A 12,444-nucleotide genomic window follows, 5' to 3' on the forward strand; every position below is an offset into this window, starting at 1 on the left:
GCACTATTCAAATTCTTTAATGGTGATGGTGAGAACTCTTTGACTCATTAAACTTGATCCAAAACTATGACAATGAATGCCTTATGGTCTCTGGCCATTGTTTATTATCTATCATTAGCATTAACAATAGAAACGACTCTCTTTGAGTAACTCAAAGAAGGTTGTGAGTATCACTTTGACAATTGAAAATTGAAACATATTATGAAGATTTTTTTTTTTTTTTTAAAATCTTTGTCCCGTCCCCATTGTAGAATCTTAGGGTCTTCATGTGATACATATCATGTTAGAATTACCTTCCAAGGGCATACAAACAAATAGAATGATCAAAACATTTGACCTAGTTTGCTCTCACCTGTCCCCACCCTTGAGTTTCTCCCTCTCCCTCCTTTAAAAAAATTCTAAGATCTTCAACATTTCTTCACCCATATACCATTGTAATATATTTCTTCATATGCATTTTTGTGCAAACTTGATTTTCTTTTTTCTTAACAAATCATCATCAATTCCTCCCCGGTTTCGTTTCTAGCACCTCATTGGCAACCCAAGGAAGGTAGGCAGTCTTTCTAGTCGCCTTTCATCTTTCTAGTCGCCTTTCGTTATTCTTGTAACTCTTATTTTTTCATTCTAACACTTTTATCTCATTTTTTAAGATAAATTGTTCTATCTATTTTTTAAGGTCATGCCCTACCTAGACAAGTCCACCACGTCCAACTCCATGGCAACGCGGTTTTTACACACATCAAGCCAAGCGTGTGAGGGTTGTGTACCAATGATGGTGCATGACCCTCACATGTCACCCCTATTGATGTCGTTTCAAACATTGATATTTTCATCTTTATTTGATCTTACTTGTAGGGTAAAAGAACAATCAAGATACTCCAATAATTTATGATTGTAACTTCTAGCTTTGCATCAATCAATCTTTGCTTAGGGATAAATTGATTGTACATATAATCTAGAAATGGTCAAGACTTTATAAGTAACTCACCTCACTAATATAATTGGATATTAATGCATACTTATCTGTTTTTATTAATCTGAAACGTGACATGCCTCACTGTAATTTCCTTTTTGCTTTATAATCCATTTATCCTCCTTGATTGAACGTTGGGCTATATAATTGAATGTCACCAACTTTAAAGGCTTAAAAATCTTTGTTAATACTGTTCGTGGTTCAAGTCGGTAGTTTTAAAATTGTGACACGTCAAAACACGACCGTTGGTCTCATCAGCTCTACTTTTTAAAAAGCATTCATGCTTTCTGTCCCGTGGGCCTCTGCAAGTTGGAAGATGGCCAAATCATTTTTCCTTTTCTCTTGCAATGACTCAACTGCCCTTTCAAAAATTATTATCATTATTTTTCTTTTAAAAATCATGTCAATGCTTTTTTGTAATTATCTCGTGAACAAATATAACAAAAAGTAAAATATTATTTATTACATATAAAGGTAATAACTAAATTATTTGTAACACTTTCATATTTTTTTCATAAAAAATCTAATTTTTTATTTAAATTAATTTATTTAAAATTTAAATCTTACAAATCAAATCTTATCATTTAAATTACGTGAATACTATATAAATAATATGTGATTAATATCATAAAATCATATTACTATTTTTATTCACTAGCAAGAGACAAAATGACCTCTACTAGAATATTCTATCATTCCCCACACGAATTGAAAACTACCTCTTCCAGAGGTTTCACTTTAATTCTAGCTTCTGAAAAATTCTACTTCATATTACACCATAAACTAACATATCATTCTATTTAAATACATAATATTTAAACATGTTTGTGTGTATTTAAATATGAAAAATTTTAGAGATAAATCTCACACCCTGTACACCTACTTAAAAATATATTATTTTACTTTTTTAACCACATAATGAAAATAATTTTAGACATGTTTGTAAGTAAAATAAGATAAAAATATAAAATGACATGTTTTTAATTGTATGTGCAGGATGTGAGGTTTATGGGTAGCACTGTTATTTAAATATATAGAAAGATAAAAATGAGAAATTATATATTGGTGTGTGGTGTGGAGATAATAAGTAATATTTCTCTTTTTCGTCTCGGCTATGATAAATGAGTAATGCTAGAGAGAAGCCACAATAGCAATGCACACTTTGCACTCATTGTGTGACTGCTTTTAGTTGATTGTTCCTAACACTCACTTGAGGATATGTGTGGTCTAGATGATGCCACATCATGTGTACAAAATAGATGCTCCTAATAGTGACTTCTATCTATATTTATTCATAGAAATGAGTATAAGGAGTTTTACTACTCATCATCTCAACACATCACACATCACGCATCATATTTTTTTTATATTTATTTTGGTTTTATTCTTCTTAAACTTATTAAATTCTTCTACTTATCATCAATATATCACACATTTAGTAAGAGAAAAAAATTAAAAAAAATATATTGTGTAGTTTGTGGAGATGATGAATAAAAATTTTCAAATAGAAGACCATTACTGATGATAATGCCCATCAACAATCACTATACTCTTCTATGATTTTAATGATGACTTAGTTACAATAAGACCATTTTTATTACGTCTTAATCATATTATTAATTATTTAACTAAGAATTAAGATCATCTCAACTTTACAATAAATGTTTTAATATTTATTGAATGGCCGCAAAATTGAAATAAACCCAAAGTAAGTACCCAACAGCTTTAGAAGTTCAAAAATCTTAAAGAGACGTAGTAGATACGACCGTTAACAACCAAAGAGACGTTGAGTATTTATTCCTCTACAAATAATAAAGAAACATAATATATTTTATAATATATATTGTAAAATAAAAATATTTTGATAAAATGATGTTAATTTTATAAGATAGTTTACAAAAATAGTTTTTTTTAAAAAAAATATTATTATATAAAATATTATGAGAAGTGAAACGTATTTATCATTTTTCAGTGATAAAACTATTACAAATAAATTATTACCGTTGGAGTAAAGGTCAAATTGGTTAATGCGCATCACAAATCGACAGGGTGGGCCCCGTCCCAAGTGTTTAAACCTTAAAGGCTACTGGATAGAGAGATTTGGAGGAGAGAGAGAGAAAAGGAAGGACACAGGGGCCATTATTTGAATTCTCTCTCTCTCTCTCAACTCTGACAGCTCTACCCCGTCCCAAGTGTCTGTTTCTTCTCTCCCAAATTACTCACCCAAGGGCCAACTACTCAGAGAAGAGAGAGAGAGAGTAGAAGGAAGCACATCCTTCTCTTGATTCAATCTGCATTCTTTAACTTAGCTTCGTTCGATCAGAGTCAAGTTTTCGATGTCAGGATACTTTGGCGTTCTTGTTTCAGATCCATGGCTGCAGAATCAGTTCACTCAAGTCGAGCTCCGCAGCCTAAAGACCCACGTAAGTTCTTTATTAATTAAGCTCTGGGATTCCTGGATCGATATTTATCACGTGTTTTCGTTTCCTTTTTGTTTATGCGTTTGTTCGTTAACGGACGGTGGTGGATGATCGATCGATGCGGTTTGTGCAGTTCATGAGCATGAAGCGGGAGGGCGGAGGGAGGCTGACGGTCGGGGAGTTGGCGTCCAAGATGTCTCGCTTGAAAGTAGTGGGAGAGAATCTAACTGAGGAAGAGAGAGCTTCTTTTATCCAAGATTTGTATCGCAATGTGGACGAAGACGTGGATTTCGAGTCCTTTCTCAGGGTCAGTAACTCCTTCAATAAAAACTTCAAGAAAAGAGAGTAACGATCTCTTACTCACTCACTCTCTCTCTCTCTCTCTCTCGCCTTCAAGATTTTATTGATCCATTGATAATTTTCTTTTTTGATGTTTGGGTTGTCGATTTCTTCTGCTTAGTTGAATACATCTTATCAAGTTCAAGAATTCTATGTTTGCTTGTTGACATAACGTAACAGAGAAAGAATTGTGAATCACATCTGCTTTTTCTTTTGCTTTTTTATTTTTTTGCCCTTTATTTGTTAAAAGTGGTTGCGTTCGAAATCATAATTTTTTCGATTCTTCCTTTCTAGTTGTGGATTGTGAATTGATTGTTTTCTGTTTGGCTGCCAAGCAAATGTACTTCAAATAGGAATCTAAAATCTTACTTCGACTGTTTCAATTTCTTGCTACTGCTTTCTTTCAGTCTTTAAAGATTCAAAAGAGAATAAAGACGAAACGAATCAGTCATCGGATTTTTTCCTTCGCTTTATGTTCTTTTTGCAACCAAACAGGGCGGAGTCATTAAAAATGGAAATGCACCTTTCGTTTCATGCTTATGAGTTTAAAGACGATTTTGGCTATGAAAGAAAATAGCAAAGAATTATCAGTTGCAGAACCATAATTTGTAATGCGAAATTCATGGCAGGTGTATTTGACACTACAAGCCCCTGCAAGTGCTAGAACCGGAAGTAATGCTAAGAACTCATCCGCGTTCCTCAAGGCTGCCACCACCACATTGCTTCACACTATTAGCGAATCCGAGAAGGCCTCCTATGTTAAACATATTAATAATTACCTTGAACAAGATGATTTTCTAAAGCGATACCTTCCCATCGATACTTCAACTAACGATCTCTTCGAGATTGCAAAAGATGGAGTTCTCCTCTGGTTAGTTTAGCTTTTCCTGTTTCTTTATTGACTTTTTACGATTAACCTTCTTGATCTTTCATAGTTTTAAAAATATGTTTTCTTTGATGCAGTAAGCTAATCAATCTGGCAGTCCCTGGAACCATTGATGAACGAGCCATTAACACCAAGAGAGTTCTCAATCCATGGGAAAGGAATGAAAATCATACGCTCTGTCTCAACTCTGCCAAGGCTATTGGATGTACCGTAGTCAATATAGGCACTCAGGACTTTATTGAAGGAAGGGTACGTATTTCATGCATTTTGGCTTTCTTGCATACATTTCTAGCTTCTTCCTGTGTACTTGAGTTATTTATTGATTTAATTTTTTTATTTATTTTACTTCTAAAAAAATGAAAAGTTTACACTATATTTGGGGTTTCTGGTTTTGTGAATATTTCTTGGCCTGCAAGGGGCAGGGTGTAGCTTGCCCATTACTAGAGACACGAGAATTCAAGCATCTTTTTTATCCTTTGGAATATAACTAGTCATAAACTTGTGTGATGAGCAATAGTAACTAGATATATTAAATGAAACATATTCTATGTAATTAAACTAGTATATCTTGAGGCATTCTACACAGTTCGCTTGCCATGTTCCGTAATCTGAAAAGACTGGATCTTTCGAACAAATAACTTCTCTGGTGACCTGCCACAGTTGTCCTGGATTTCTGGTCTGACAATGTTCCATATATCTGCCGAACGTCTAGAAGCAAAATTAAATCTCTATCTCATATTAATAGAGGGTTAAAAAGTCTTAATGTTAAACATTTTGATCTCCAAAATTTTCACAAAAATGATAAACCAAAAACCCAACTACAACTTTTCTACAATTGCTTAATTTTGCATATTTAATTCCATGTTTTTCCCCTGCTGGAGAATGGTAGTGCTTTAACATACTAGTATCATAATATCCTCTTTGTTTTGTTTTGTTTTCAGCGGCATCTTATGCTTGGATTGATTTCTCAGATCATTAAGGTGAGAGTCTCATTGTTATCCACTTAATTTAATTCTACAAAGATGTAGGATTCCTGATCATGATGGTTAAATATGTAAATAATCTATGGGCATAATTTGAACTATGGTTATCTAAGGAATGCCCCATATGATGCTGTGGATCCCTTGAGTTGATAGAAATTGAAGTCATTTTCACTCATGCTAAGTATTTAAATTGAAGTTTGACTCTTCCTATGATTATATGCTATAATAGATACAATTATTAGCGGATCTCAACTTGAAGAAGACACCACAATTGGTGGAGTTGGTAGAAGATAGTAAGGTAAATGCGGTTTTTCAATAGAAGTTGTCTGTTGAACAGTTATTGAACGGGGATTTTCATTAATAAACTTTAAACCAACAGGAGGTGGAAGAGTTGATGAGTCTATCACCAGAGAAGATCTTACTAAGATGGATGAATTTTCAACTCAAGAAAGCTGGATATAAGAAGATAGTCACAAACTTCTCCTCTGATGTAAAGGTAGACGAGAAAAAGTCGAAGCTCCTATTTGTTTTCTTTAATAACTATAGTTATTTTAGTGTTCTGTTGGCCTTTGTGAAAATATAAATAATATTTCTTGTGAATGGCCTACATGCAGCTCAAATTTGACATGAGCTTTTTTAAGCATTCATAGATAATGATCTACAAATAGATCAGTGATGTCTTGTTAGTTAATCTGTAGTTGAAGATATTCTCAACTTCTATGACTGAAAAAGTAATGAAGTACTGTAAAATTTTGGGACTATTCATTGACAGAATTTTTTCTTGGTCAGCTTAATGATATCAATTAATTCAAAGGGTTATTTATGCTCAAACGCGTTCACCTTCTTTCGCAACTGTATAATCTCTTCTCTTTGTATTTGTGGATCATAGTCTTATTGATGATTAGTTGTTGTGTATACATTTGCACTGAACGGACAATGTTTTAATATGTCTTCTCGTTTGTTGTTTAGGAGCTGATACAAAAAAAAGAGTTCACCTTGTTTATTTGACACGGCAAGTGGCTGTTGCTGTTACTGTTACTGTCAAATTAAATTTCAAATATTATGCCTTCACTATCAAATTATAGAAACCAATAACAAGAAACCAACGATATGGCACTGTAGTGCTGCGACAGATTTACAGCTACGGATTTTAATAATGGATATTGTTATCTTCTATCTATGCTGGTATTTAAGTGTCCAAGATGCTTGACCTGCAGGATGGAGAAGCTTATGCTCATCTCCTCAACGTTCTTGCGCCAGAGCATAGTAATCCATCAGCATTGTCTGCAAAGGACCCTTTGGAAAGAGCGAAGTTAGTTCTGGAACACGCAGACAGGATGGGCTGCAAGAGATACTTAACTGCAAAAGATATAGTGGAAGGTTCCCCAAATCTGAACCTTGCTTTTGTTGCACATATTTTCCAGCATAGGTGAGAATGGATCCTTTGTCGAGCTGTCACTTTTGGATGTTCCGGCACTTTGAGCACATTGGGTACCTAGTAATTGCTCCTAGAAATACATATAATATTCAGAAGAAAAAAAACAGAAATACATATGATATGCATGCTATCGTTATGTGAATTCACCGAAGTAAAAATATACGAATGTATGGATTATATATTTTAGTTGTTATTATTCTTTTGTTTTATGAGCGGTTATCTTTTTATTTTATTTTTTTCAGTTTTGTTTTTCAATATGATTTGACGATTATAAATTTTCTTCTTCTGGCCTTTTCTCGTAGAATTGAGAGATGTAAAACTAATCATAATTTTTTCCCTGTAGGAATGGGCTTTCAACCAAAACAAAACAGATATCTTTCCTTGAAACTTTGCCAGACGACACCCAAGTAACTAGAGAAGAGAGAGCATTTCGCCTTTGGATGAATAGTCTTGGAAACTCAACATATATCAACAATGTTTTTGAAGATCTTAGAGACGGGTGAGTTTATTTCACAATTTTTCTATTATGATCATAAATTCTTATAGTCATTCTTTATCTGAACTTCTGAACGCAAATAAGCTAAATTTATTCATTCGTTTCATTCTCCCAACCTTCTATCTTAATGTGATCACATAAACTCCCCCAATCAAGTATTGCAAGAGTTTTGAAGTCCCAATATCATGTCAAAATAGTGAAAACATTAGTTGCAAGACTTTCATTTTTATCTCATCCTGAGTTGAAGTTAACTGGACCTTGCAGGTGGTTACTCCTAGAGACCCTTGAGAAGGTGTCTCCAGGGATTGTCAATTGGAAAATTGCAAATAAGCCTCCAATTAAGATGCCGTTTAGAAAAGTAGAGAACTGTAACCAAGTGGTGAAAATTGGCAAACAACTGAAGTTTTCCTTGGTTAATATCGCTGGAAATGATATTGTGCAGGGAAGTAAAAAATTGATTTTAGGTATGCTCTCTCTATTACATTCTATCTAAGGATGAAAACTAGTTTTCATCCATAGACTATATGAGCTCGCATCTAAGATTTGGAGTATTTTTATTAGATCTCACAAGTAATAAAATTCTGCCTGAATCTAACTTTTGAATGCTCTTCAGCTTATTTGTGGCAATTGATGCGATACAGCATCCTCCAACTTCTAAAAAACCTGAGATTTCACTCCCACGGGAAGGAAATCACAGATGCTGATATTTTAGAATGGGCCAATACCAAAGTGAGCAACTCGAGGAGCCAAAGTCGCATGGACAGTTTTAAGGTAACCATTTCTGCAGTGCCTTTTTCTTTACTGCATGTTTGCTATCAAGAGCTAAATTTTTCTTGTTGATTACTGATAAGTTCAAGGTCAAAAACCCTAATGAACAATTAAACAACATTAAACAACATAAGTTCTGATTTCTCCGAAGCTTCTGCATATATGGAAATATAAGTGTAAAACTTCCTGGTTATATGAGACTTGAAGATACTATTAGCCTCCTGTGGATTATGCGGAATATTGTGAGTGACTAAAGTAAAATTCAAACCACAAACATTCCTTAAATTTGTTTGTGGCTCCGGCAAGTGGGGTTTCATGAGATACTCAACATATGGAAGTAGTGTTTAACAACCTTGGAGGAGATATAGAATATCCTTTCTTCTTGTATATGGTAAGATAGTGTGGTCATGTTTGAGGTCAAGAAACAGATCCTAGCAACAACAAATTCAAAACCATGCATATTCATGAGAGATACTCGTAAATATTGGCTAAATTTGATGTGAGCAAAAATACCTATTCTATCTTATGAAGTATAACTTATCATTTTCAAGGAAGCAATGTTGAATTTTATCATCCCTAATGTGACTTTATATGTTTATCATTTAAACAGAAACCACTTAAAGAGTGTCATATCAGCACGTGTAACCTAGGATGATAAAAAATAACATGAAAAATATCATTTTTCTTTTCACAATATTTTTATTGTCAAGGGTTTGCCATCTTGGCTTTTTACTTTGACCATATTCAGAGGAACTTTATATTTTTATGATTAAAGTATATTTTTATTATACTTTTCACAATAATTGAAGCTTTCTTCAAGAGTTGTACTTGGTAACATTTGCAATTTTTTTAGTGGTAGAAATCTGATCTGTTTATATTATTACAAACTTTTTAGGACAAAAGCTTGTCAAATGGCCTTTTCTTCCTTGAGCTACTTAGCTCTGTGCAACCTAGAGCCGTAAACTGGAGTCTTGTTACTAAAGGGGTAACAGGTATGTTTTTTTTTAATGTCATCAAAGTTTCTTCAATTAGCCAGTTTCTTGAATTTTGTGGGTTTATAGAACCTTCTATTTGTTTTACATGGAAAATTGATGTTTTTTGTTGAAGATTGTATTTTTTCCTTCTTTTTCTTGGGAAAATTACTGTTTAGATTCCAAAGGTTTAGACTTTTTTTTAATTGGTAATTGTGGTTTAAAAATTTCAAACTGATCCTTGGGGTAAGGTGTATTTATAAAATGCACAGGCAACCTACCACGTCAGTATAAAATATAAAAATATAATATGAATTTCGGTCTTTCTTCAATGTGTCACAAAAATTGACTGTGGCATAATCCCGAGTCCAACTCAGAGGCCTATGGCTGCTCCAATCCGCCAAGGCAAAATGATCAACCTGATGTCCTTTCAAATGATCTCAAGCCCTAAGGGTAAGTCTCCTTAAGTCCAACTTGAAGGCCTTGATTGTTGCTCTACCCGCCAAGGGTAAAGACTTGCTTAGCAATCAACCTTTTAGGATAATCTTTAGCTCAAAGTGTAAGCCTCCTTGAGTCCATCTTGAAGGGACCCTATGGCCACTCCAGGAGAAACCAAACTCGGTGGAAAGGATACTCGCCACAACTGAACCACATTTTAAAGCAGTCATCGAGCTTGGCGGATTGAGTGCAAGGCCACACAAGAAGGTCGCAGTTGGTGGTGAGCAGAGGAAAGTGATTGGTGCCGCAACAACCTTTTCCAAACTACCTGCACTATTAGGAGCAAGGTAAACTACAAGATTAATTCTGGTAGCTGTGACAATGTGATCTTGGAAAAGGCCAAAAAGCTAAGCCTACAGATGAACTACACGATGTTTAATGCCCTTTTTTATTGGCCCTAGATACAACGATAAAGTATGGTGTGATGTAATAGCCACGGATGCATGTCATCCTTTGGGTAGACCTTGGTAGTTTGATTTGATATGAGTGCTACTAATGGTGAGAAGTTGATACTTACAGCTTTATTTCTGAGAAGGATAGTTGACCAGAAAGGATGCAGACCCAAGCCTATCTCAAGGAAGGGAAATAATATTTTAACAAAAAGGGTGTTGGGATAATTTTGGACTGGTCTTTGTGGATCAGAAGAGAGTAGCATGGGGAGCAAAAGTGCACCCAGACGAGAACAAAGAAAAAGTGTCCCCTAGGTGACCATGCAAGCAAAACGTTAGGAGCAAAAGTGCTCGCTCTCGAATGAGAGCACTGTAGAGAGCAAAAGTGCTTGCCAATCAGGAAGGGAAAGTGCTCACCCCTGCGAGCTCTGTGGGAGGGAAAGTGCTCGCTAAGGGCTCACTATCTCATCACCTTGGCGAGTATCGTTGGAGAGGGAGAATTGCTCGCACCCCAGGCGAGCACCACCATAGAGAGCAAAAGTAGTACTCACTACATAGGCGAGCATCACGGGAGTAAACTGCTCGTCACTTCAGCGAGCACAAGCACACTGGATAAAGCATAATACTTCTCACCTCGTGATTACTTGGCAAGTAATGTGAAGGAGCATGAAACTCACTGCTACCTTTGCGAGCATTGTGGAGGGCGGGGGGGGATCTGGCGGGAGCAGCACTGGATGAAGCACAATACTTCTCACCTCAACAAGCACCACAAAGGAACGTGAAACTCGCTACTACCTTTGGATATGGTGTGAGCACGTGAAACCTCAGTGAGCATCATGGAAAGGGAAAGTGATGCCCATGGAAAGGGAGTAAAAGTGCTTGTCACCTTGGTGAGGAAGGAGGGGGTGATTCTCACTATCTAGGCTTCTAACGTCACTTTGACAAGTATTGTGAAGGGGCATGAAACTCGCCACCTCATCAAGCATTGTGGCTCACACCATGGAGAGAGTAAGGAGAAAAGGTGCTCGCCATCTCAGTGAGCACCCGTGAAAGAGATTATAAAACTCGCCACCTTGGCTAGTATATAATAGAAAAGGGAAACTGCTTGCCCTCACCACTAGTCAAGCATTGCAGGAAAGTGCTCGTCACCTCGGCAAGCCACTATGATTTTTCTCTAAACTTATTATGAGTTTATCTTCAAGCTGCTTGTTTCTCTCCTTTTTGTTTCAATAAATTAGAAAGCTGACTTATGGGATAATGGTTTGTGATGTGGTATATAGTTGGTTTGCTTGGACTAGTGATGATCTACAATTTCTGATGTACTTTTAATTGCTCGGGTTAATGCATATCTAAATTCTGTGTGATCTTGATTGCGTTGTTTGGTTTTACATGTTATTAAGATGTTTTCTAATAATATTTTGCTTTATTTAAAAATGGCCAAATTCAGATGAGGAGAAAAAGATGAATGCCACCTACATCATTAGCATTGCGAGGAAGCTTGGCTGTTCAATATTTTTGTTGCCTGAAGACATAACCGAGGTACTTTCTGAACCATAACCATGGGTTTGTTCATTTTTAGGCACATATTAGACATCCCACTGTAGCAGGTATTATCATCGACACAGAATAGAGGTAGATGAAATGAGGTGAAATGTTGAATCATGATTCGAACCTACGATCGTTTACTTTGATACCACTTAAGAAAAACTTTGGAGTTCTAGCCTTCACTGCACTTTTTTTTTTTGGTTCTTTCTACCCACCTGCAGAAGTTGTAGTTTACGTGGGACTTGCTTGTCTTTCAAGCACAACACAATGTGAAAACACTAATCAATAAGTAATCATGTGAAGTCTTTAATGTGGAACTTGTTTATTTATTTTATTTTCTTATTTTCACTTTATCCTCATGCATAAATAAAACTTTTGACACGGTGGTACCTTTCTTTATTTTATTTTATCAGGTAAATCAAAAGATGATCCTCACATTAACTGCAAGTATTATGTATTGGTTCTTGAAACAACCACTCGAAGATAGGCCATCTGGAATTTCAGATAGCGAGAGTGGAAGCCAATCAGAGACAATCTCAAACTCTACAATAGATGACTCTGCTTCTGAGTCATCAATAGAGGAGAATGGTACCATGTAAATATATATATGTGATGACTGAAACAACCTTTTGCTGAAGTTTTGGGTTACGCCAACCCCCCTTTCCCATACCTCTTATCTTTTTGGTTGCTACATGTGATTGAAAAGTTCAGCATTTGCCAATGTAGAATATGGCCTTT

The 12,444-nt window shown here is 35.4% G+C and overlaps 1 protein-coding gene across 1 annotated transcript; it reads left to right on the forward strand.

Annotated features, from left to right (window-relative positions):
- The first annotated feature begins 3,093 nt into the window (after positions 1-3,093).
- LOC108988970 (fimbrin-2) lies at positions 3,094-12,360 on the forward strand. Its single transcript, XM_035690462.1, has 14 exons — positions 3,094-3,396; positions 3,527-3,700; positions 4,362-4,603; positions 4,696-4,867; positions 5,560-5,598; positions 5,831-5,899; positions 5,981-6,097; positions 6,819-7,030; positions 7,383-7,538; positions 7,800-7,999; positions 8,149-8,306; positions 9,199-9,295; positions 11,609-11,700; positions 12,120-12,360. The coding sequence occupies exons 1-14, from the start codon at positions 3,310-3,312 to the stop codon at positions 12,303-12,305; spliced, it is 2,001 nt and encodes a 666-aa protein (XP_035546355.1). The 5' UTR covers positions 3,094-3,309; the 3' UTR covers positions 12,306-12,360.
- Positions 12,361-12,444: the final 84 nt, after the last annotated feature.

This window comes from Juglans regia, chromosome 5, assembly GCF_001411555.2.
Source record: "Juglans regia cultivar Chandler chromosome 5, Walnut 2.0, whole genome shotgun sequence".
Taxonomy (NCBI): domain Eukaryota; kingdom Viridiplantae; phylum Streptophyta; class Magnoliopsida; order Fagales; family Juglandaceae; genus Juglans; species Juglans regia.

Bases quoted from the DNA above. Each gene is read 5' to 3' on its own strand.
- LOC108988970 (XM_035690462.1), top strand. From the start codon at position 3,310: ATGTCAGGATACTTTGGCGTTCTTGTTTCAGATCCATGGCTGCAGAAT. The intron at 6,098-6,818 runs GTAGACGAGAAA...CTTGACCTGCAG, and splicing joins ACTTCTCCTCTGATGTAAAG to GATGGAGAAGCTTATGCTCA. The intron at 11,701-12,119 runs GTACTTTCTGAA...TTATTTTATCAG, and splicing joins TGCCTGAAGACATAACCGAG to GTAAATCAAAAGATGATCCT.